This window comes from Cheilinus undulatus, linkage group 17 (assembly GCF_018320785.1).
Source record: "Cheilinus undulatus linkage group 17, ASM1832078v1, whole genome shotgun sequence".
Lineage (NCBI taxonomy): Eukaryota > Metazoa > Chordata > Actinopteri > Labriformes > Labridae > Cheilinus > Cheilinus undulatus.
Window position 1 is genome coordinate 29,074,632 of NC_054881.1, and position 26,063 is coordinate 29,100,694.

General features: G+C 36.9%; 1 protein-coding gene across 1 annotated transcript; it reads right to left on the reverse strand.

Annotated features, from left to right (window-relative positions):
• Nucleotides 1-4,613: 4,613 nt before the first annotated feature.
• Nucleotides 4,614-25,582, reverse strand: LOC121524741 (probable phospholipid-transporting ATPase IM). Its single transcript, XM_041810227.1, has 28 exons — nucleotides 25,340-25,582; nucleotides 21,076-21,159; nucleotides 20,830-20,888; nucleotides 20,602-20,715; nucleotides 20,406-20,504; nucleotides 20,204-20,265; nucleotides 20,003-20,075; nucleotides 17,240-17,310; nucleotides 17,029-17,111; nucleotides 16,730-16,888; nucleotides 13,863-13,951; nucleotides 13,449-13,642; nucleotides 11,970-12,178; nucleotides 11,834-11,877; nucleotides 11,591-11,756; nucleotides 11,141-11,329; nucleotides 10,692-10,807; nucleotides 10,419-10,583; nucleotides 10,222-10,333; nucleotides 9,866-9,971; nucleotides 9,294-9,444; nucleotides 8,700-8,883; nucleotides 8,379-8,602; nucleotides 7,829-7,912; nucleotides 7,412-7,657; nucleotides 7,067-7,205; nucleotides 6,826-6,956; nucleotides 4,614-5,735 (listed from the first exon to the last, which is right to left on the reverse strand). The coding sequence occupies exons 2-28, from the start codon at nucleotides 21,128-21,130 to the stop codon at nucleotides 5,454-5,456; spliced, it is 3,606 nt and encodes a 1,201-aa protein (XP_041666161.1). The 5' UTR covers nucleotides 21,131-21,159; nucleotides 25,340-25,582; the 3' UTR covers nucleotides 4,614-5,453.
• Nucleotides 25,583-26,063: the final 481 nt, after the last annotated feature.

The following is a 26,063-nucleotide window of genomic DNA, read 5'->3' on the forward strand; positions in this document are numbered from 1 at the left end:
AATAAATGTTATGGCAGTGATATCATTGTTCCCAGACTGATAAACAAGTCATAGATGTGAAATTTCATGTCAGATTTTATGATTTAATTTTTGAAGGTTATTAATTCCATTTAAGTTCATCTTCAGTGCATAATGTAATACTGAAAAATACAGGATAAAAAGTGCTTTCAGAATTTTACTGTGATGAATGAATGGTTTATTTTTCATTTAAAAAAGTTGCTTGGTAGAAAAGCTTCATTAACTTTCATTTTTAACACTTTATATGTTGAACACATTTACTATGAACATACTCTGTGTATATGCAGTACATAATCACTGATGATATCTTTCAAGTTCATACCTGAAAATGAGTGTTAAAAAAAATTCTTGATGCTGTTTTAGATCATTAAAGAACCAAATATCTATAAATTGCAAAGCTCACTACTATAATTGTGCCTCTGTGTGTCTTGATTTGCACGCCACACCATCACTCCAGTTGTTCCTGATACTCAGAAAGACTTCTTGGGTGTACTGTTCTGAAAAAATGAAAAACGTCATTAACATGTACAGGTTTTTGCTTTTGGTTTGTTGCATTTCATTTTCCTCTGAGGTCTGATGTCAGAGCAAAGAATGATGTCACACCTGTTGAATGCATTCCATTTGCTAGGAGCTCGCAAGAGTAAGTGACAGAGCTGGGAAACAACTAGACAAAGTAACAAACATACCAGCAAAGAAAAATATTTGGATGAGATGATACACCTGCTCCATGATTCCAGACGAAAGTAAGCTCTTTTTAAAGAACTTGTCAGTGCTCATATTAAACAAAATATTACAGGACATGTGTCTCACATTGCTGTAAGGATAATTCACTGAGAAATCACGGTTTAATTGTTTTGCCAGCTGTAGTTGTCAGTGCTTCATAAACCAAAGACTGTAAAAAGAATTGAACAAAGCCTGTGTGATGTCAGCAGTTTGATTACAGTATAGCTTTTGAAGCCAATCCGTGGCAGCTTCCATAGTGAAGTCGCTGTCTCAACCAAACCTTGGATCAACCTATTGGCATACAAGAGCCCGCCCACTGAGCTCCACTTCCTGTCAGCTAAAGTTAGCCTTCTGGTGGCAGTGTCTGCGTATCAAGCTATCTGTCAATCAATTAGACGTGCTAGTCGTTGCTCAGTGAGGTTTTTCCTAGGTATAACTGAAACAATTGTGGTACCAAAAAATTACCTCCCGTACAGTGTGAGGACATGCAGACATTAGCTAATGACACTTTTTTTTTTTTTTGAACCAGGCTGTGACCAGTTCATTTCCAGTGTAAAAACAGCTTTCTAACATGTGTTGCGCATGCAACTTCTGGTGTTTCTGCAACCTCAAGTGGACACTCACCTTATTGCAATTTTTTGCACTTCTGCATTGGCTTCATTTTTCAGGACCGGAGGTTGCCGCTTGTCATAAACATGCTTGAATATGCTTGAGTATGGATATACATGGTCTCCATGTAGCCAGCATCACATGGCAGGTGGGCCGTGTGATGCTTTCTTAAAGCTCAACAAAAAAGTTAGTGTGCTAAAACTTTGTACATAAGTCAAAAGTAGGGTGGCCATGCGTCTGGTTTTTGGCCAGACAGTCCAGAATTTGAATGCCTTATCCAGCACAGCCTCAAACCAGACTCTTATTTGTCCTCCTTTTGGAGTTGCACCTGAATGTAACGCAGCATACTGTCCATTGCGTTCTTTCTCTGCACATCAGTCTGGTGTTTGTATGTTAAATGTGATCTGTATGGTAAATATGATATGAAGTAGAGAATGGAGTGCCACAAGGGAGTGTAATTAATCCAATCTTATTTTCCATTATGATAAATGACATTTACACATCAGCTGATGGAGATATCGGCAGATCATATTTGCTGATATGGAAGCGTGGGAGAAATGTAAAACATGTTATGAAGAATGTCCAAAAAGCTATTGATGTAGTAGCATCATGGTCCACGAAATGGGGATTTAGATTCTCTGTGGGAAAAATGAAAACAATATTTTTCACACGAAGAAAATACAAGAGGAAATGAGGTTTAAACTCTATGGTGAAATACTAGAAAGAGTGAATGAAATACAAGTTTTAGGAATGTGGTTTGATTCAAAACTCACCTGGCAGGTGCAGATAGGTAGGATAGTAGATAAATGTAAAAAAGTACTAAATATAATGAGATGCATTGGAGGAAAAGATTGGGGAGCAGACTGTAAGGTAATGAAAACACGGTATGTTGGACTGATAAAATGTATTATTGATTATGGATGCGCAGCATATGCGTCAGCATCAAAGACACTTTGAATGAATTAGACATAATCTAAAGCACAGCTTTAAGGATTTGTTGTGGAGCAATGAAAACAACATTCATCCCTGCATTACAAGTGGAAATGGGAGAGCTGCCACTAGATTTGAGAAGACTGCAAATAGCTCTGACATACTGGATGAATTTACAAGGACATAGATTAAGTCACCAACAAGATGGGCATTAGAGCCATCTTGGGAATAAGGACGAAGTAAACATAAAAGCCTTGGGTGGAACCTAGAGGAAAAGGCAGAAAAGATTGGTATTACCAAAAAAAGCTTTTGTTCAGTTCTTGTGATTTCACCAGTTCCACCATGGTTATTTCCTAGTGTTGATATTGATATTTCCTTAAAAGAGAAGCTTAGAAAACAGAATGAGGCAAAAAACTGGTTAATAGCGACATCGCTAATAATAAATATTATGGTTACACACAAACATTTACAGATGGATCAAAGAATCCAGAGACAGGTCTGTCAGCAGCATATGTCGTACCCGAAGAAGGAATTAAGAAGGAGCAAGGGTAACTGATCACCTATCTGTTTTTTTTCAGCAGAACTTATAGCAATGATCATGGAACTACAGCGGGTAGAGGATATCCAACCACTCAGAGTATTAATAGTTACAGATTCTCTATCAGGTCTAGAAAGTTTACAGTCATTTACCTCAAGTGGAAGACGAGATCTGAAATGTGAAATATTAATGAAATTGTATAAAATTTTAAATATGAGAGTATGTATTAAATTTGTTTGGGTGCCCTCGCATGTTGGGGTACATGGAAATGAACTTGCCGACAAATATGCAAAGAAAGCAGTTCGGTCAGAAAATGTATTTAATCACAACAAATCTTGGTAAAACAGAAGCAAAAACAATCATAAAAAAGAAAATTAGGAATATTTGGCTGGAAAAATTGAATAATGAAATCAAAGGAAGAGATTTGTTTTTATTAACCCTCTAGTTGGAAAAATTAGATGTGGGGGAAGAAATAGGAGAAAGAGACAATAGTGACGAGACTGAGATTTGGACCTACAGGGGACTACAGGCACGCTGGATGGAGAGACAAGAGGAACACGGAGACTGGAGGCACTGAGCACATTTTTTATAGTAAAAATAACTCCTAAACATTACTCTGCAAGCAAAGTAATTTGTACTTCAAATAGGATGGGACCAATTGTTATATTTTTCTGAGAAATATGTAGTCAAGTTGAGTAATACTTAATTCAGTTAAATTCCGCTGTGTTTTCTCCAAGCTCCTCTTGACAGTCCGTTCTCTCTCAGCCACCCTCAGCACATGGAGCTTAGGCCGCCTAGATGTGTAGTTTCCTGTACAGCAGCAGCTGACAGCTTCAGGGTTCAGACCTTTAGGCAGATCAAACTCCTCTCCGAACTCCAGGAGTGTGTAAAGAGCAACCTTTTCCCATCCTCCTGATTCTTCTTCATCTTTCTGCTGACTCTCAATTCCTGACTCTGTCCTGCTTGCCTTCCTTCCCTTATGAATAAACATGCTACCTGATTTGCCTAAAATGCACTTTGCCATCGCAATGCGCACACTTCAGTGACATCCAAAATAAAATCTTCACTAGAGACAGGCAAACCCAGCTTTTCTGGAACCATCAAATGAAGGGAAAGCCTTTAACTAATGATGTCATCTGTAGCCGTCCCTGCAGACACTGCAGTTATGAGATGAGTACTGTATGCATGTGTGAGTGTAACAGTGCAGTTCCCTGCACATGAAATGTGGGTGAGAGGAGAGCTTGAGAGGAGAGAAGGACAGGCAGAATGAGATTAAAACTGGAAACAAATCTAATATGGAAGAGCTGTGAGTTTCTGCTTTCAGCACGTCATGATCTACAATATTTGCATAAACATATATTGTGGTGCCTCTGTGTACCTTAATACAATGTATACACAAGCAGATCTGATCTGTATATCAATTTAACTGACTTGTTTAACAAGAAGCACACTATGTCAAAAATACAATTTAGGCATATTTAAAAAGCAGCTTGCAGCTGTAAAAAAAAGGCTAGCCAGTGCACCTGATTTTTTTGCCTCTTTCTCATGATTGTTTATGTACTTACAGTATGTCTATTTCCATTTCATTGCCTCATGATATTATCTTAAGTTTTGTTGACCTGTTGCATACATAGAAGCTACTTTAATTGTGGAACTTGAAGTTTTAATGGTCCCCATTTATTATAACCTTATTTTGAGATTTTTTTTTTATTAGACTTTGTGCTCTATTTGCCCATGTCTTTATTTTTTATTTTTCTCAATTGCATTATGATGAAAGAGGCAGTCACCCAAGATAACCAAGAATATCAGTTTTATTCACGGATTCTTTCCTGCGAACACCTGATGGATTTTAATGATCAAAAAACAAAATTCTCACTTCATCATAAAATGAAATCCACCTTGACAAGAAAAATAAAAAAAACAACAAATAAACATGATTACAACTTAGGAATCTGATAACGTGCTGTCTTATGGTCAATGCAAAGTTTACTGTTTGACAACTCAAATCAAAGAGCTGTACTAAACAAAGACAACAATGACCCCTGGCTGTTCAGTGAACACATTGTGACTAACTGGATACTCGCCTACCTTTTTCAGTGACGATTCAATCACAGAGCAGAACAAAAATAAAATAACATTTAAAACCCTTCATGCTGAGAGTAATGTAAACAAAACTGCTTAGATTTCAAGTGAAACCAAAGCATCTCTTTCCCCTTCTTAGAACGACACCCTGAGCATCATTCAACAGAGTAAATATTTTACAACAAAGTGAGATAAGAAATTGTGCCCATGAAAAAGTAAAAATCACTTTCAGTTACAAATGCATGAAGTAATCAAATTATTCCTAAGTGTGACTGTTTATGCTATATAGTTTTTTTTTTGTCAAATCTTGATCAAGTGCATGTGTTTTTGCTGGCAGAGTCCAGACTGTTTTCAAAGATCCCCATAGTAAGCTGAAATAACTTAAATTATAAACCTAGAGAACGTTGGGATTTGGGATTTTTTGGGACACTGTAGAATACAAAAATTAAAAATAAAAGTTTCAATATGGAACAATGAACTTTATACTTTGTATTACCCTATTAAAAGGAGTCCATTAAACCTTGTTTTGCTGCTCCCATTCTTGAGTCTAAGTTTAGTCACTGCGTACCTCCTGTGACGGATTCTGTGGTTCCTCCCCCTCCTCCTTGATGGTGCGGTAATGTTGGGGCTGGTTCTCAGCCAAAGGAGAGTCTGTTTGGGTGAAAAGGGCTCGTCGACTCTTTGGTAGTTTTACCAGAAACTTGTGGGATGTCACCAGATCACCATATCCCTGGGTGTGTGAGAAGGCATAGCCGGATCGACGGGTGCTGATACGTCTGACAACGTGGCGAGGTGCAGAAGCTGGTAGTGCCTCCTTCCGCATTTTATGTCTCACCTAAAAGAGAGAGAGAGAAAAAATATTACCATAGTCATGACTGTATTTGTGTAATTGCTCATTTATGAAGCTCTATTGTATAATTTCACATAAATTTTTTTAAAGAACGTTTTTTAGGATATTTAATACACAAATCTCTACTGCAAACTATAAATGTCAATGACTGACTTATATAATTGACGTTTGCCTTAAAATAACAGATGGATAGAAACTGATCCAAATCCAGTCATTTGTTATTGAATAAACTTTGTTGCTTGCCAATTTGTTTTACAAGGCATTCAACTTACTGTGAAACAATAGTTGCCACTTTTGTAGATGTTGAAATTGAAATTTCACCTGGCTTTCCTTAGGAGCTCTTTTTTTTTTCAAACTGTTTTTTTTTTTCCTGTGTTTGTAATTGGTTTTTGTTCTGATATGCATTGTCAGCTGTGATGCATTTTATACAGAGATGTTTGCCTAAATGATGTCCATTCAATTTAATTTACCACAGGTGGACTCAATCAACAATCAAAGTATGGAAACATTTCAGCAAAGATCAAGAGAAATGTGAGGCACCTCAGTGAAATTTCAAGAGTTTTTGCAAAGAGTCCAAATACTTATGTCTAAGTATTTCAGTTTTTCATTTTTACAAAACTTGCAAAAATTACTGAAATTCTGTTTTTTTTTCCCCTGTCATGATGTGGTACTGTGTGTAGAATAATGAGAAAAAAAATTTTTTTTTTGTGTGATTGTTTGTTTTCAGTGACGGGTCTGAATACTTTCTGAATGGACTGTATACTAAATCTATATAATACGTTTCCAATGAAAACTAGAAGTTGATTTTGGAGATTAGAATAAGTTGACTTCTTCAGAAACCAAAGTATTTGCAGAAAAAATTGCTGATAATTCAACTTTCAAACCATCATATTTGACCTACATTTTTGTTACCTTTTTTATTTTGAGAAGCTACTAATATTGCTAACATTTTGGAAGGCCAGCCTGAAGGTTAATCTTAGAATTTATTTCCATGCTTCATAATTCACACAACATGGTATATTAAAAAAAATTTGGAGGAAACATTACAGATGATCTCTTCTACATATAACCCCACCTTGTCATTGATTGTTGGTCGGAGCTGAATGAGAATAAAGCGGAAAGCAACCACAGGCAGAATACAGAGAAGAGAGGTCATAAATATGGTCAGCCACACATTGGGCTGGTTCAGAGAGTTCCTTGCTGTACCTGCAGTTCAAGACCAGTAGTCAGTATCACATATTAATGGGAGTCATATTACACAACTTCAGAGTATTCCATAAGGGTTTAAGTGACTCTACACAGGTAAAACTACTTACCAATAAAGGGAAAAATGGAGGTAAAGATGAGAAACATGCCATTGCTGTACATGGTGAATGTGATAGCAAAATAAGCAGCCAGACTTCCCCATACAAAGAACTGGTTCACTGCTGTCCAGTAATGAGTGTCCAAACAGAGCTGAAAACATCATTTAGAGAAAAAAAAAGGAATCTGGTAAAAAATATTTATTCACAGTGGGTATTCTAAGACAGTTTGTAGTAGACTTTTATTCATTTTAGTGCTGTATAAGAATGTCTATCTTTGGCTGACCCAGTATAAATAGTCATGGCACTGTATCAGTTGATACTGAAATTATATTTTATATTGTTTTTTTCAGTACTCACCTGTACATTTACTACAACCAGCAGACAGGTCTGTGCCAATAAAGCAAAGGATTGGTAGTCAGCAATGTCCTTGCCATCGTCTCGAACTGTGTCATACATGGCGGCCCAGGGTATGAAGAAGAGGATGAGAGAGCTGTAGCAGCTGTGCATCATACAGCGCACAAAGATTTTCTTACTGAAGTACTGGTTTAACTGGCCTGGAGTGTAGAGCTGAGGATACTGGAAGCTCCAGCGGTCATTTACATCCTAAAGAAGCAGAGGATCATGTTGACAGATGAGTGGGCCTACAGGTATAGATACCACAGAAGAAACTGATGATAAATTTATTCACAGTTGAAAAATGATAAACTGGAGTTTCTGAGCCATTTTTCTCAACTGTCACACCACAAATACAATTTGTCAAACCATACTTCATACCTGATCAAAGAGACTCATGCCAAGGACTGGAAGAGCTGTGTACACCAGGTTGTAGCAGGTGATGAACCACTCGTCATACACAGTCTATAACCAAGAGAAGAAAAACACGTAACATACCTAATGCTTTCTTGAAAAACAGAGCAGTCCAGGAACCAGTTTTTATACTAGTCATTCTTCTTCTTCTCATCATTACTGTTGTTTTGTGGATGTTGAAATGGTGATCTGTGACCCTCTAGTTTTGATTATTTAAAGAACTGTAAATGAAACAAGTATCAGCATATTTTAAATGACTTTTTGATGAAAGGTGTGGTTTGAGTATTTTTTGGGATAGTAATTTTGTCATTGTCAGCATGTTTTGTAGACATGCAGATACTGTATACTACTGTACTCTAGTAGGAATATGCTGATTTACAGCTTCATGAACTGTTGAAATCAAATCATCATCATCATAATCACTTGCCACAAAAGGATATCTCTACTTAAGAGGGGAAAAGTTTTCTCATTATTATTACGAGTTTGTATTGTATGTAGTGCAGTCAATGTTCCTCACCTGTGCAGAGAAGCCGCAGAAGAAGGCATACCAGAAATGCACAAAGGTGAAGGTGAAGTTCTTGTAAAAGAAATAACGAAGAAACGTGCACATGCGCAGGTAGGACCAGCGACCGTGCACCAACAGGAGGCGCTGAAGATAACGGAACTGGGCAAAGGAGAAGTCACTGGAGAGAACGGCCTGCATGCCCTCCTGACCGCTGATGCCCACACCTATATGAGCAGCTGAAGGATTAAAGGAAAATATGATTTTTTCCTGCTGTCTGGTTTTGCTGCAAATACAACTCTTTGTTCTTCAATGATTTTGATACTGTGGGTTTACCCTTGATCATGCTGACATCATTAGCTCCATCCCCAATAGCCAGGGTGACAGCCTGCTTATATTTCTTGACCAGCTGAACCACCTGGGCCTTCTGCAAAGGGGTGACCCTGCAGCAAATCACTGTCTGACACATACAAGCTGTCCTAAGCAGCTCCAGGCGCAAGCTCTTCTCCAAAGCAAAGGCCTGAAGATGAAAATAAAGAGGAAGTGTTTACAATACAACACTAAGGTGATGTTTGAACTCTCTTTCACACTACCTGAGCCACTGACATTAAACCAGGAAAAAATAATTATTTTCTTCAATGGGCATAGTCAAAAGTATGGTTCATTATGGAGAGGAATGGTCCAGCTTATGGTACTTACATTAAAACAACTTTAAAGATCTACACCCAGCCAGTAAAATGCCAATGTGATTGGTTTGCATGTACAATATTATAGGATCACATTTAAAATGATATGTTCTTGGATATAGACAGACATCACTAAAATGTTAAGGACTCCAGTCTCCAGATTTTTGTGTATGTGGGTTATAGAGAAGAAAATATTTCTCAGTGATTCAGCAGCTCCTGGCATCAGTGCCTGAAAAAGCCTTACCAGACTGTGCCCATTTATAATAAGGGCGTATTCTCCATCCACTTTCTCATCGTGCACAGTCTCAGTCTTCTTAAGCCAGAACAGACCTGCACGAGACTTTATCACTGACGGCTCATTTGCAGATTCACGACACATTGTTTTTCTTGCATTTCTAAAGAAAGAAAGAAAGAGGAGGACATGAGAAGCTTTTATGAGCTTTGTGTATTTTTTTTTTTTTTTATTGCATTATTGTTGTAAATGTTGTTAAATACATTTGGGCTGTTTGCATGGCCAGCTCAGTAGCTAATTCCATACAGACCTAAGTTAGCAACACTTCCAAAGAAGAGGTGTGAAAAGTAAATAACTTTATTTAACTTTACATGTATAATAAATATGCCATTATGTGCATAATCAAAATCAATTTATTCTAGATAGACCAGTGAGATACAAGAAAAAAATATGACTATATATGAAACTGTCTCAAATTTAGTTAACTATAATCTGAAATTTTTTTAGACTTGTTCCTCTACGTTTAGGTTGTATTATGATTTAAACAGCTTAATGGGTTGCAGTTATTATTCTGTCTGCCTTACTGTAGCTCCTCTTTGACTCCTTCAGCTGTGTTTGCTGACACAATGAAAATACCCTTCATGTCCTCTCTTAGCATGTTGCAGGAGTAGCCAATATTCTCTGCTGTCTCTGTAGAAAACATTCATTTTCTTAAGTCATTTTGATGCAATGTCATTGTTTAACAAAACATTCATTCTCTACCTCTGCACAGAGTATCTGTAAACTCTTGGAGAGCTGGAAACACAACTTTCTGACACACTAAAATTACTGTAACAATAGTTTGAGAATGTACTATACATGGGAATACATCTGTGCTTCTTCATCCAATCTTACAATAAGGAATTTAAACTAAAATAAGTAAGTATCATGTGATACTAACCCTGTTTGTCTCCAGTCAACACCCAGATTTTTATGTCAGCTTTAGCAAGTTGCTCAATGGTCTGTGGCACGCCGTCCTGTAGCTTATCCTCAACAGCTGTAGCCCCGAGAAGCTAAAATTCACAAAGCATAGATGAATGGTTCTAAGGGAAGCATTTATTCCACAAATGTGTCAAAGTATGAAGACAGTGGTCTAACCAGCAGATCTTTCTCTATCTCCTCATATAGCTCATCAAGTTTCTCCTCTCGGCCTTCCAAAGCAGTGCTGGCCTCATGGTGGCGCTTTTGCCACTCCTCCATAAAACTCTCATCCAAGTCTTTGTAGGCCAGAGCAAGTGTACGGAGGCCTTCCCCTGCATACCTCTGTTTCAGTACAGCAGAGTAAGGCATTAATTACAAGAAATGACCAATTTCTGACTTAACTTTACTTCTTCTTAACCTACATATAATAATATTCCAACCTAGACTTACATTAAGGTGATCGTTGGTTACTTCCTTCAGTGTGTTACAGGAGGGGTGCAGCCTTTCAAAGATGATGGTGTCTGCTCCTTTGCAGAAAAGAGTCAACTTCCCCTCAGGGCTTCGCACTGGAGATTATGATGGAGGTCATGAAGTGTAGCAAAGTCATGAAGTTTGACACATTTGTTACTTTTAACATTCAAATGTAGAAATTGTATGAATTTACATGAACATCTTGGAAAGTCTAACATAAATATGATCATTTTCTGAAATAAGGACAAAGGATTTCCTGCTCAGAGAAATAATAACAAGGATCAAAACGTAGTTGTTCTAAATAAAGGGTCAAATCCAGCATCTTTAAAAAAAAAAAAATCACCAAGTATTAAGCCTTTTTAAAAGAAAAATTCAGACTCAAACATAATATTTTGAACAAGAGAGGAAAAAAAAGGTGTGGCCACTACCTATGACTGACATTCTCTTGCGGACGTTATTGAAGTCAAGAACAGCCAGAAGTTCGTAGATCACTTGTTTACCCATCTCCCAGACTGTAATGGTCTCTGGTGTGCGCGAGCGGAACACAAAGCCAAAGTTTCTCGCTGCAGTCACCAGAGCGCCCTCATCAGGAGACTGAGCTTGATAGTTGAGCTTTTCTGTGACAAAGAGATGGCAGGAATGGTAGGAATGACATGAACATTTACACATTAGGGTGCTTTTTAATGTGTTGTTGACAAGTCCCAAAAAATTTGCAGTTCCAAATCATTAATATTGTAACATACATAAGTAATTTTTGTCTCTTCTAAAAGGATTTCACACAATTTTACAAAACACTTTCATTACCACAAACTACACAAGGATTTTCATCATTTTGCTCTGCAACACATTAATAAAGATCTCCATTAGCAGACACCCACTCTCCTCCTTTTCCTCAGCCATGACTGTGTGGCACAGAGCCAGCAAGCGGAAGAAGGCATGAGCCTCCAGATTTCCCTCGTTGATCGTCTCTACCAGACTATGGTCATGAAAGGTAAACTTTGGATCAGCCAGCTGGTTCCATGAGAAGTCTACTTTCTCTGTCCTCTGCAGAGAAGAAAATGACAAACATATTATTCTTCGTTCTTAAAATTACACATGAAGTATGAAGACTCCTATCTCACCTCTGTAATTTCCACCCTTGTTCCAGAAAAGTCATACAGCTCACCTGAGTGAAATACAAAAGTCTGAATTAATCATTTAACCCATTTTAATATGTCCAGTCACATCTCTGGTTTTGATGTAAAAGGGGCTGCTAACCATAAGCTTTTCCATTGATAGAACACTTATTAAAAGTCATGATGTTCTGCGTCAGGGTGCCTGTCTTGTCGCTGAAGATGTATTTGATCTGGCCCAGCTCCTCATTCAGTGTGGTGGTCCTTGCCTTGGCAGGAGTGTCATTCTTGGGGTAATACATCTTCCTGTCCCAGTCTATGTAAAAGCTGTTCCCCAGGCGGATGATCTCCACACTTACATGAAGACAAAAAACAGAAAACCAGAAACTTATATGCAGAAAAAAACATTATGACTCTAAACTCAATAACATCCAGTGTTAAACCAAGTGCTAATTATATAGAGTAAAACTATGACTAAAAATGTTTGCTGACTATCTTTTCCCAGGACACAGACTAGATTATGACTAGGTAAAAATGATCATTGGTGATTAAAAACTCTTACAAAAAGTAAGTTTAGGTTTCAACAAGGGGATTAAACAAAACAAGAATGTAGTTTTGTTTTTGTTGGACACTCAAAATTCATGATTTCTCTCCATTTTGCCACATGGTATGTCAGTATTTTCATCAGTGAATTTTAACTTCCTGAAACCCTGCATGCACATTTGAGATTCTACTATTAGAATTTTTAAGATAACTGTCTGGAAATTCAGTAGAACTTTGAGTAATTTTCTTGAAATGTTTAGGGGAATTTGCTTCAAAACTTTTGGGAATTTCCAAGAAAAATTTTGGAGATATGTTTCCCAATTGAAGTGTTTTTTGTGTGTGGGATACAGGGAATTAATATAGGGAATTAAGTTGTACATTTTTGGGAACATAATTTTGTGTGTGTATGTGTAAGGTGGGGTGGGTCCTTTCAAATTTTGGGGATTTTTTTTTTTTTTGGTTAATTGTTTTGGATGTTTTGTTGATTTTCAGAATTTTTTCACATATTTTTTGGGAGAATTCATTTGCAAATTTTGTGGAATTTGCTTTGTTGTTTTAAGGAATTTGCTTGAGATTTTTCTGGAATTGTTTGGGAATATTTTATTTGAATCTTAAGGATTTTCAACATTACAACATGTTGGGCATGAGTTAAAGAAATTCTTTGGTATCTTTAACAATGTTTCTTCTTAAATGTAAGAATTGTCCCATAATGTTGTTTGGTAATGTCTTTGAATTTTTCCTTTATATACTTGGCTTTCACAAGTTCTCAGGAGGTTAAATATTTAAAATATTGATAGTACATTAATAGAATTTTATTAAACAGTAATAATAGTTTTACAATTTGGCTGACTGAATTTCTTCACAGAAAGTAACTGTTTTGACGAAAAGTAAAGACTAAAATATTAGAGGGTCTTTTTATAAAGTAAAACTGGACTAAATGTTTTGGAGTTTTCATTGACAAAATCGTTCAAGAATGAAAATGACTAAAATTTTACTTAAACTCAACGGCATTTTAATCAAAGGACCAAAACTAAGACAAAATTGAATATAGCCACCAAAATTGAGACTGGTTAGACCATACCTGACATATAGAGAAATTGGCACAACAGTGTTGAGGACGATCACATAGGACCAGAAGGTGAGGAAGGATGAGAGGCTAGCATTAACCCCTGGTTCACGTGGGAGGAAGACTATGAACACTGAGCCGTCCGTGGCCTCCCAGATAGCATTACCGATGGTCATAATGCTGCACATACATGCCAGGAAACCAAATATCTGACAAATTAAAGACATTAAAGCATTTTGCATTAATGACAAGGGTAATTAAAATCTGCTTTTCTGTTAATAACAGTTTTATGCACGTAATTAACAGGCAATCATGATCAAATATCTATCTAGAGATTGCTAGAGAATTACAAATTCCTCCAAATGAGCTAAATTAGTAATGCATTTCAGCTGAACAGTTAATAAATTGTGTAGAGAATATTAAACTTACACACAACACCAGGACATTCATCAAGTGATCAATACTTGTCCGCTTGAATACTGCCTTTCCACTGTTCTGCATCAACTTGGTGTCAGGACCTGGAAATGATTAATCTCTGGTTAAAATAGAACCAAACTTCAGGGACTGACTTGAAGTAAGACTTACCTCTCTGGATAAGAAATAACTATATCAAGTTAGTTTTAAAGTAGAGTTTATACAGAACTCTCTCTCATTATTCCTATCATGTGTTATGTTCATTTCCTTCTTACATTCTGCTGGTGTGCTCAGGTTCTGACTAAAACATGACTGTTTATCAGTCAAAATTCCAAAGTTAAACCTTGATAATAAATTGCTGTCATTAATTAATTTGCAGGTGGGTAGACGAAAGAGCATAAAAGCAATCTCACAGTAAGACATTAGCTACTTGAAGTCACATGATTTTACTCTTCATTGTCGCCATTTTCACGCATTGCTGGATTTGACTGATATGTTATTACATTTAAAGTTGTAATTTACTTTATGTGCGGGTTATCTGAGGACAAACAAATGTTTTCCGTGGTGCAAATTCGATGGTCAATCTTTATTCCATCATTTGATTAATGGGAAAAGAAAAACCGTTAATAGCAATAGATTAAAATTAAAAATATTATAGATGACTTTCTGAAGGCAGCTGATAGGGTGTAGCATGTGCGCCCCCTGTGGGGGACACCTTGGCAATTACCGGATGTGGAAAGTAACTACTAACATCGACTCAAAATCACTGTAATTGAATAGCTTTTTTGTATAGGTTGTACTTTTTAGAGTAGCTACATTTTGAAATCAGCAATTCTACTTTAACTTCAGTATACTTTAAGGGAAGTATTGCACTTCACTACATTTTAAAAAGCATCCATCACTAATTAAAAAAAACACCTGTAAGTCAAAATAGGGCGTTTCTAGCTTTCTGTCAGTGACATAAAACTGGCTAGTTGTTTGGTTTTGACTGTGCATGATAGTAGTCTGCTTCCTGCTTCAGGTGAACTTTAAATTAAATACCTTTTACTTTTACTTTTGTCGATTTATTGACAGGTAATTTTACTTCCTCTAAAGTAAATTAACTAAAGTAATGTTACTTTAATTTGACTACAATAAACGTGTGATTTTAACACCTCTGTACCTATATCTAGATATCTGTTCTCCTTATTCTACTCCACAGTCAATGCCTCTAAAACAGGGAAAAGAGGAAAGCTTTCTCAGGCCCACCAGCAGGGGGCCCATGATTACTGAAGGAGTGATAACCAGCAGTTTTTTTTTTTTAACCTAAATACTCTGCATCCTTGTAAAATTGAACATATTCAAGTTTTATTCATTGTTTATTTATTGTTTGTTGCACTTCTTTAAAAATTTTGCCAGTTTCAACATTTAAGCCCCCACTTTTTAAAATGGCTTTTTAAAAATTGTAATGTTATCAGTGTGAAAATGCCAAGTGAATTCAACAAATCTGTGCACTTTGATCAGACAGACTGCATAGGACAAAAATTAGAATTAGAGGGGGAAAAAAGAAGTAGAAAAAGAGGGAGCATTTGATCCCAAAAATAAGCTGTCAAAAAGCTTTTCATGTACAAAAGTTGATAGGAGTAAGGTTGTGGGCTTAAATGTCAGCCAGGGGGCTACCTAATGATCTAACATGCATTGATATCATCAAATCACACAGAAAACTGTCAGGTAGGAGGGGCAGTGGGACACAAATGCCGACTGCAGGTTTAATGGGAAAAAGGGGGAAAAACAAAGCAAAATGATAACAAGCCAAACCAATAAACTCCCATCCTTAATAATCCTGAGAAAAGAGGAAATGAACCACCGCTGCCATGCCGCTGAACAGAAACAAACTTCTAGGGAGACTGACAACCATCTTCAGAAGAAACTCAAAGCTCGCAAGGCTGGGGTTAAAACTGGAAAAAAAGGCTTCCATCACCAACAAATTGTAACCCTGTAATGCTTAACTGGTAATGCTAATAAAATATGCCCAAAGAAATGTGTCAGCAATGCTAAAGCAGCCTTTCCTTTAAACCACACAAGAAAAAACACCCTATCTGCTCACTCTGGAGGTGAGATAATGAATCAGCAATGACAGCTCTAGACCTAGATAAGCCTTCTGGTCTCAATCAGGGCTAGGGATCAGTAGTAAAAACCAGTACAGACATGGTACTGGTACCAACACATCCGATACCTACCGAATGATATTACAACACAGATATCGATACTTCATTGTGATACTCATCCACCCCATGAAAGGCAAGAAATATACTATGGAGTATGTGTGATTTATGGGTTAAGTTAAACCAGTTTCATTTTCTTATCTTAAGTTTGACTGGCACCTTATAAAGATATTTCTGCAAATCATTTATGAAACCCAGAAAGCTTTTGTTCTCCTGTTTACTTTTAACACCTTTTTCCCCTTTAAAAGTATCGATTCAGGCACCTTTTAGGCACCAAATTAAAGTATTCATCTGGGTATGGTAAAAAATCCAAACGACACCCAACCCTGATCAGGGCTGATCAGCCACACACACACACCCACACACACACACACCTGGCATAGCACTGACTGATTCACTAATGTAGTTCTAATGCCAAGGCTATACAAACTTTGCACAAAAATAAACTCCCATGGGAATATTTGGCTGATTAAGTTCCCTCTTTACAAATAAAAGGAAAACACCCAACAACAGCAGATAGATTATCTTCTACAAAGATCTGTGTCCTGTCACTAAGTTGCATACCAACCTGAGCCCATCGGAGTCAATTTCATGGCACTCCATTGTTGTTTTTTCTCCTAACTTGTCACCCATAGGAGCGCCTCATACATAACGTAGAGTTAAAGCTGCTGAGTTTACCTCCAAAGATAACCAGTCCAAAGCACCACTCTGTGTTCCTTAGAGTACATCCTCGGAGCAGCACCTTGTCATTGTCCAAAGCATAAGTTTGATCATGGACAGTCAGATTTCCTTTGAACTTGTCCAGACGGTTGTTGGGAGGCTCACAACGCACTTCACCTGAGAGACAGAGGTTTGAGTTTAGCAAAAAGCACACAATTAGTGAAGGAAGGAAAATGTGAAGAGTTAGTGCTTTGACTGTTGATTCTCTTTACTCTTAATACAAATGTCTGTCATGGATATTTTTTTTAACTCCTCACCTTTGAAGGCAGCCAGTGATTCTATGCAGTCCCCCATCTCTCCAGTGACAGTTAGGGCCTGCTTCACCTTCAGATTGGTTTCACTGGGGGAAATCAAGAGGACATCAGAATCAGAAGTATGGAAATAAAACAGTGTGAGACACCATTCACCTGTAATGTATGCAAAGACACACAAATGTACACAAACACACACACATACTATTAGCCTCACCCATCTAATTCAGCTGTCTCTATGTAGACCAGATTGAGAGGCTCACTGCTGGACAGCAACAGAAGATCTGCCTGTAAATTAAAGCATCAGATACATTATAGCAAACTTTAAGTATTGAAGAAAATAATTTAACATATTCTTAGGCTTTACCCATGCACACTCTCACCTGAACCTTTTAAAATATGTTGTCACTTAGGAAAAAATGGCCTTTTTATAGTAGCATTAGTGGTTTTTATGTATGCTGTACAAAACACAAACTAGATTAAGAAATTTTGGATTAAATACATTGTAGTCTGTGCAATGCATTCTGGGCAGTAATGTCATTTGGCTGTTTGTCTTCTTAAATTTTTTTGGACTATATTCCCCTCAGTATGCATGACATGTCTCACAAATACTACTCCTGGGTTTAAATTTAAAAGGTTTTAAGGATGACACTACATAGGACACAGATTAATGCAACAATATGACATCACTACCCAGAGTGCATTGCTCAAAAATGGGCTTGAAAATCTGCTGTAGTTCTTGATAAAACACATACCGATGAAATGTCCTTTTTTAAAAGTATTTCCCAAATGCTGTTCAACAGAGCGAGGCATTTTTATAACAGCTTTTACAAACATCCTAATTTTATTTTGGATTCTAACATTATTTTACTCTACCAAAGAAACAAAGTTATTAACAAACGAGAAAAGCACTCCGAAAACGCAGAGCTCCTCCATAAGCCCTATCTCCCGACAGTGAAGAATCCTTCAAAAAACTTTCTGAATCCATCTCTATGTGCCCCCCATTATAGCATTCACCAATAACTCCCTCCCAGGTGGGGTGGAGACGCGGTGAGTCAAAGCACTGGCTTAACTGAGCATTCTGAGTATTCTCACAATTCGCTTACTTTCTCTCTGTTATGCTCCGACTCAGCTCCTCGACCGGGCGTGTGTCTTTCAAACTCTATAAACTCCAAAACTTTGAATAGAAACACACTCAAAAATGCTGATGGGATTGAAGTTACTCATATCTGCCATCTCCTGGTGTAAAGTGGTAACAGCACAGACCTCCGCCATTAGCCCTATCTCCCAATAGTAAAGAATCCTTTCAAAAATTCCTGGATCCAGATGGTGATCAGGATCAGTCCCAAAATCTAGTCAGTTCTTCCTTATGCCATTTCTGACTTTTCCTGAAAATGTCATCAAAATCCACCCCTAACTTTTTGAGTTATGTTGCTAACTAACAAATTAACTAACTAACAAACCCTGCTAATCACATCACCTCCTTGGTGGAGGTACAAAAAAAAAAAAAAGACCAGGGTCTTAATTATTAGCCCCCCCTGATGTTAATACTCAGTTGTGTCTCCTTTTTGCTGGATAACAGCCTGCAGTCATTTGTTGTAGTTTTCAACTAGTCAGACACGTCTGCTGAGGAATCCCAGCCCATTGTTCTTTGGTGAATCTCTCCAACTCCTCCAAATTTGATGGTCTTCTGGCATGGGCGTTGGTCTTCAGTTCCCCCACAGATTTAAATGGGATTAAAGCAGGGCTTTGTGCTGGCCAGTCAGCAATGTTCACAAAGTGATGACTAAGTTTTCCTGCTGACTGCATGAGGTTTTTTTTTTTTTTTTTTTGTTTTTTTTTAACCAAAATCTTTACATATCCTTACTTTTTCATGATTCCTTTCACCTTAAAGAGATTCACAGTCCTAGGCACACTGAAGCTAACCTGACATGCCAGATCTGCTTTGCAAGGTTACACTGAAGCATCCCCACATCATAATCCTCCGACCACTGTGTTTCATTGTGGGCTGTGTTCTTTGGGTGATATACCTCTCCCTTCTCTCTCCAAACACAAGCAATGTCTCTATGGCCAAAGATCTCTAATTTGGTTCATCTGACCAAAGGACATGCTTCCAGTATGCAGAATCTTTCTCCAGGTTGTCCTTAGCATACTTCAGTCTGGCTTGAAGGGGTCTCTCCTGCAGAAGTGGAGTTTCTCTTGTCCATTCCTGTGCACTCTAGTGATGGTCTTCTTTGAGACCACAATGCCTGACCTGGCTAACTCCTTCACTAGTGTCTTGGCAGTTGTTCTGGGGTCTTTAGACACATATTCCGCTAGTTTTCTTTCCAGAGTCTTTGAATTATTTGCCTTACTCTCTCTGCCAGGTTTGCTCTTTACTGTGTGACTCTCTCTGACTTTCCTGATGGTACTTCTCACATCAGTTTTTTTGACACTTGGAAACACCGGAATGACTGTGTATATTCTCCTGCTCTGTAAGCATCATCAGTACTTCTCTCTCAAGTCTGACCTGATTTCTTTTGGTTTGCCATATTACTTTCATAATAGTGACAGTTACAGTGAAGTTGTTATTCTGTGTTTAAATTAAAGATACCCCTCAGTTTTACTTGATTTTACAAGCTTTGAGCATTAATACATTAAATCACATAATTGCACAACAGTGGTTTGTGCAATGATGTGTGCAAAGTAAAATAATATTAGCATCCAAAATTTAACAAGAATGTTTGAAAAGCTGCATCCTCTTTTTAACAGAACTTGGGGAATACTTAAAAAAATGAAAATCTCCTTAATAATTTAGTCCTCATCTGTGCCTATACAAGAGACTAGCGTAAATCCAATCAAGTCATCATGACTTAGTCAAAGGGTTCCTTTAAAGTAGGTGTAAGCTATCAAATCTAATAGTGTAACATGCAGTTTCAAAAATAAATTACTTTTTTATATTTATAGCGAGGTATATATGTCATGAGGTCCCCACACTTACTGTGACAAACTGATTATTCTCCAGTTTGATTATGTCTCCAACCTGAACATTCTTCCATTTTTCATTTTTAAGTCTGACAAAAACAGATAATATCATGTGAGATCACCACAAGAACAAAAACACAAATCATGACAGTGTTGAGCTGCTTTACATGTGCATATAGTGTGTGTAGCTATGACATTTTCATCTTAAATTACTCACTCTCCATCGATGAGGACGCTCACAGTGCGGTTGTTCACTTGATTGTCACTTTTGTGTCTGCTCTACTCAGATGATACAGGTTAAAAAAATGTCAGTAAAATCATACATGCATCTATAGTTCCTTTTAACATGATTCTGCTTTGGTTAATTATAACACAGCTGAGCATCAGGCTCACAAATACATGACCATAATTGAGCTTACTATGTCATCGTTGGCATCCTTTACAGCTGTAATGGACAGCACCAAAACAAGAGGGACGGCAGTAGTAAACCAGGAGAGGGAAGAGACTTGAGGAATGAGCTGTCAAAGAAACACACAACTATCAATACTGTCAAATTAAACAAATTCCTTCAATGATTATTATAAACTCAAAAAAGCTCTGCAGCTTATTGTGTACCTGAAGGATCATGAGGAAGAGGAAGTAGGCATTGGCGAGCCTCCTGAACTGCTCAAAGAGGTTAAGAGGCAGGAAGGTGACAATGTTGTACTTGGATGTCTTGATGGCATTGTTCTGAAAGAGAAAGGACGTGTGAAATAATAAGTTTGATGCATGACTAAAAATGACTTTTTATCCCTCCGTCTCATCCCGGTGTGGCCCACACAGACAAAGTGTGACTTTACTTACAGCATAGTGGAAAGACAGATTGTAAGGTCTGTCATTAGCTCGCAAGCGTCTCTCCTCCTCTGTGAAAAAAAGGATGGGGATATTTGCCACAGCATTTAGAGGAAAGTGTCCACAACACAACATGTTGTATATACTGTTTGTTCTTTTAGAACAGTTGCTGGCATGTTAAGAGGCAAGAATGAGAAATATTCTTTTCAGCATGAATGAATATGTAAAATGACTCAACAAGGACACTTTATATCTCACCCTGTTTTTTCTGTGTCCCGCACAGCTCTCCAAAATATGATGCTACCGACCCCATCTCTAGCTCAGTGTCTCCATATTTCACACCTACAGAAAGAGTAAAGAGGGGACACTGGCTGCTTAATGAGGCTAAAGTGGAAGATGGGAAAAGGAAATTAAGCGCTCTTGGAAGGGGGGTGGGGTGGGGGTGGGGGGTTTGACAGATATTAAGAGATGAAAGCAGGCACTCTGGCATGAAAAATCTGAACCCAAAAAAAAAAAAAAAAAGAGGAATAAGATACTTAGAAATCCTTGATAATAATGGCTAAATCATCTAAAAAGCCAAAATGTTTTCAATCACATTGGGTCGGCCCTTTGAGGTCAAAACATTTTGGCTTTTAAAATGGTTTGGACACAGGGATGTAGGGGAGAGCAGAGCACAACCTAAAACTTTTTGGATTTGGCTCATTAACATGAAAAGTATTTGAGTAACATCAATCATATTTTTATATGACCAACAGTCACACCTCTGCTACAAATTAAGAATGGAATTTTGTTATTGTAACATAAATTGGGTTGGAAGTAACAGCAGCCGGAGAAGTCAGTCTGTTTTCATCATATACTTAGGGTAGATGATGATTGTGGATCTATGATATCTACATGTCTATCCATGCCATTCGTCTAGTATGGAAAGATTAAAATATATATGGACATCATGTATAAATGGAAATTATCATTTTACTTTTAAAATATATAAGAATAGAAATAATATAGTGAAATGACACAGTAAACAAGAAAATGTATTAAAATGTGTCTTAAAATGAATCTTAAAAATACATGTTATTCTCTTGATAATTTTATTACATATGATTATGTGTTATTTTTTGTACATTATGCATGATTTATATTATGCACATATAATGGATAATAATTATGTAAGATCAATTTTATTTTCATAAATCAGGGATGTCAAGTCAAGGCCTGGGGGGCAAATCTGACCCTGGTACAATTAAACCAGGCCCACAAAATCATATTATATTTTTATTATAACTGGCCCCACAGGTATGAGGTCTGTCTTTTTCCTCCAGTACAAAAAAGTTAACTTATTTTCAATTTTGTATTTTGACCTTTCGAAATCACAATTTTATATTTTAAGTCATATTTTGACATTTTAAATCATGATTATGAATTTTAGCTCACATTTTGACCTTGTCATCTATTAACTCTGGTTTTTAATCCCTCATTTTGAACTTTTAGACTCACAAATTAAAATTTAAACTCATATTTTGACCTTTTAAACTCATGATTATAAATTCTATCTTATGTTTTTGCCTTTTAGATTTTTTTTTTATTTTTAATTTTGTGTTTTCACCCTTTGAACAAATAAGTTTGACTTCTTACCTCAGATTTTGAGCCTTTAAACTTATCACTTTGACTTTTTTAAATTCTCAAAATCATTTATCATCAGTGCTAATTTTTTTTTCTCATAATTAATAACTGGGGTAGCTATTAGGTAATTAATGAGGTTGATAGTTGTTGATGTTAAATCCTGGTTGAATAAAGGTTAAATAAATGTTGACCCTATTAGGCTCTCAGGTTAGAGCTTCATTCAGAATCTGACCCCTGCAGTGAGTTTGACACCCCTTTCATAAATTAATCTATAATAATAATTACATATCATATAAAGATAGTATTAAGAATTGTATTTATTTTAATGTTATCACATTTCTACATCTTTATTCTCTTGTCCTTGTACACAATGAGTGGAGTAAGTTGTAACGCAATGTTAGACTTAACCCCACAATGAGGAGTTTTTATTTAGCCTAACACTGGCTAAGGGGTAGTTACACATTTCAAATCAGTGGGATGGATGATATAAAGTGACTTCTACATCCAGCTTGGTAACTGAAAAACAAGTATGCTGAAGATATTTACTTTCAAGCTGTAAGAATAGACTTTTTCAGAAATCTCTGCCAAAACAGATCCAAAACTGACCAAAATCAGTAGATGATATCCTGCTGGTGTTGCTCAGTCAGGTGACCAAAAACACATTCCACTCCTAAAAAGGTCCATGTTACATTTAACCCTGCACTGGTTTGTGCCCTGCTCACCTCTACAGTAAAACAAAGAGCCTTTTATAAGTAGTCAGACTTCATTGAGATAGCAAAAGAAAGGGGAAACTGTGGCTAGAGTGAGAGGGAACCAGCATATTTATGGCACCCCAAGTTTGTATTTACGTTGACACAGTTAATATCAAAGTTCTAAGACAGAAAATGAATAAAAGGTTTTTAGTCAACAGGAAACATCTGTTGAAAAATATCCATGAAAGAGGGGCAGATGAGGGGAAGATAAGATGACAGGTAAAAATGTAACCACTGAAGAGCAGGAAACTGTAAAAAAGGTGAGATCAGTTACTCGTATCATTTGGGGTGATTTAATTGAGTGATTCATGCTGAAGAACATCTACAAACTTCTTACTATCACATTTTCTGATCAAAAACTGAAACAGAAGTTTTTCCACACATAGGTATGACCTGAATTGTTATATTTTGATAACAACATTCATACGAGTTTAGATTTCAGTTTAGAACCAAAAAGTATCAACATAAAATAATATGCAAATGATAAATCTTGCATATTTAAAGGTACATTTCATGTTAATATGTTAATTGTAAGTCAGTGTTAATTTGGTTGACTAAAACTATGACTGAAATGTTTGTGGACAGCCTTTTTTCATGAAAGTGACTAAGACTAGATCTTTTTTTTTTTTAATTTTTTATTTTGGCAGATACATTCTTACATATTGTCTCACATAATTACAGCTGTACTACTGTTAAATCCACACCACATTTTTTGAGACATTCCATTGTCCAGTTATCCAAATGTTGCCCTTCCAAAGTATTTTTTATATATATTTTTTTAAACAATGTAGCATAGTTAACTATATATAGTCGAACATGGGAAGCTCCTCAGTCCATGGTTCACCAGAAATCTATGGTAAGGAAAACAACCACCTATACATATATACACATACACGTATATCTGCATATATTCCTACTCCACATACATATCCACATACATGCGTACATAAGACAAGACCAAACAGAAACTTACGTACACATGGTGACTTTTTGATGTCCATATCTACATTTCATATTGTGTCAAGCATCTAAATCCTTTATTGCGCCAACCTCACTTTAAACATATTGTTGAGTTAATTAAAATCTGATCTAATTGGTTTGATGTATTCAGTCCACTTGGACCAAATCAGGTAAAATAAGACTAGATCTTTGATGACTAAAACTGACTAAAGTAAGTTTAGTTTTGATCAAGACGTATAAAACTAGACTAAAATGTAATTCAGAATGTAATTAAAAAACAAAAGAAAGTCCAAATAAAATTCATTTGTATTTCTTCTGCCTCTCAGCTGTAGATGCAGGGGCCCCAGATTTGGCAGGGTGCATAGAACATACTACCATGATCTGGTACCAGATCTAGGCAAGATAATAAATGCTTGGATTAAAAGTGGAGACTAAAATGTGAAGGCTTTCTATCATCTAAAAACTAGACTGAAATATTTTTGAGTTTAAGTCGACTAAAATTATAAAGTGTAGAAATGACTAAAATGTGACTAAAACTAAAGAGACATTTAATCTAAAGACTAAGACTGAGACTACATAAAAAACTAGCTCTCAAAATTAACACTGCTGTATCATAACATTTCAGATAGAAAATCAGTGATTTTTTTTTTTTTAGTTAAATATCAGGTAATTTACTACTTCTTTATCTTTGCTGTAGAGCTATGATGGCAGCGGGCCGCTCCCTTTTCAACCCTTTGTACCTTAGTAAGATCTGTTGCTGATAGTCCATAAACGTTACAGATTAAGATAGCGATATGACCATGAACATTTGACTTCTCTTAGATTATGTTATGGCATGGCCAACAAATCACTAAAAACACAGCAAAAAGGCAAATTAGTCCCTCATATTTGTTTTATTTTTGTCTTATTAATCTCATATTTATCAAATTGAAACCAGAAGTAAATCCAACGGTACAGTTAAATTAAAAACTGCTGTTGAGCAATATTATGATGCATTTTGAAGTATTTTTGCAGGTTTGACGCTGTTTTTGTTCAGTTGTTCTCACTCATCCGTGTAATCATGCAAATCTAGAATGACTAAACCAGTATGCCACTAAATGTCTAAGATGAGAGCCTTCTCTTAGATATTCTTCAACAATCTTGCTATTTTTCCAAAGATCAAAATCAAATGAAAGTCATCAACATACCTCAAACAACAATGGGATTTCTGGTACCTCACAGTCCCGCTCACACTTGACTCTGAACCACCTTTATTCCTCCATTCGTTTCTGCCTTTGTAAAATAAACTAGCCCTTTTTTTGTGTCTCCCCAGAAGTCCTGGCACCAGCCAAAGGCAGAGAAAGATATTGAACTGGGCTCTTGAACTGAATGAAAAGACAGGCTAAACAGGCAACAGGTGAAGTGGTGTTGTGGTGAGAGAAGCACCTACAGGGAAGGTTTCAGGTTCATACAGGAAGAGCTGGGCTCCCCTTGTGCTTAACAGTCCAGGGCCTGAGCAAACAGAGCAGTGATCTTTGGACCTGGATGGTGAGACAGTCAGGAGTGGAGGGGCAGTAAAACAACAGTACAGGTAAATGGCTACAGCCAATCAGAAGCAACGTTTTGGTTGTAAATCTAGGCAGTAAGGTTGAAACACACCCTGTGATGGGAGTACGTGCTCTGACTGAGGACATCTTCTCAACACTGTCAGAATCAGCTTTGATCTACAATTTAGCCTCTATCATGTGTAAGAAAACATATTTGTGGTATTCTGAAGGAAAATCCTGCTCCACACATCCAAAGCCATCCACAACCTCGCCCCTCCATACCTCTCTGACCTCATTAACATTTCCATACCTACTCGTACCCTCCGATCCTCTTCCTCTGTCCATCTCTCTGTCCCCTCTGCTCGCCTCGTCACCATGGGGGGCC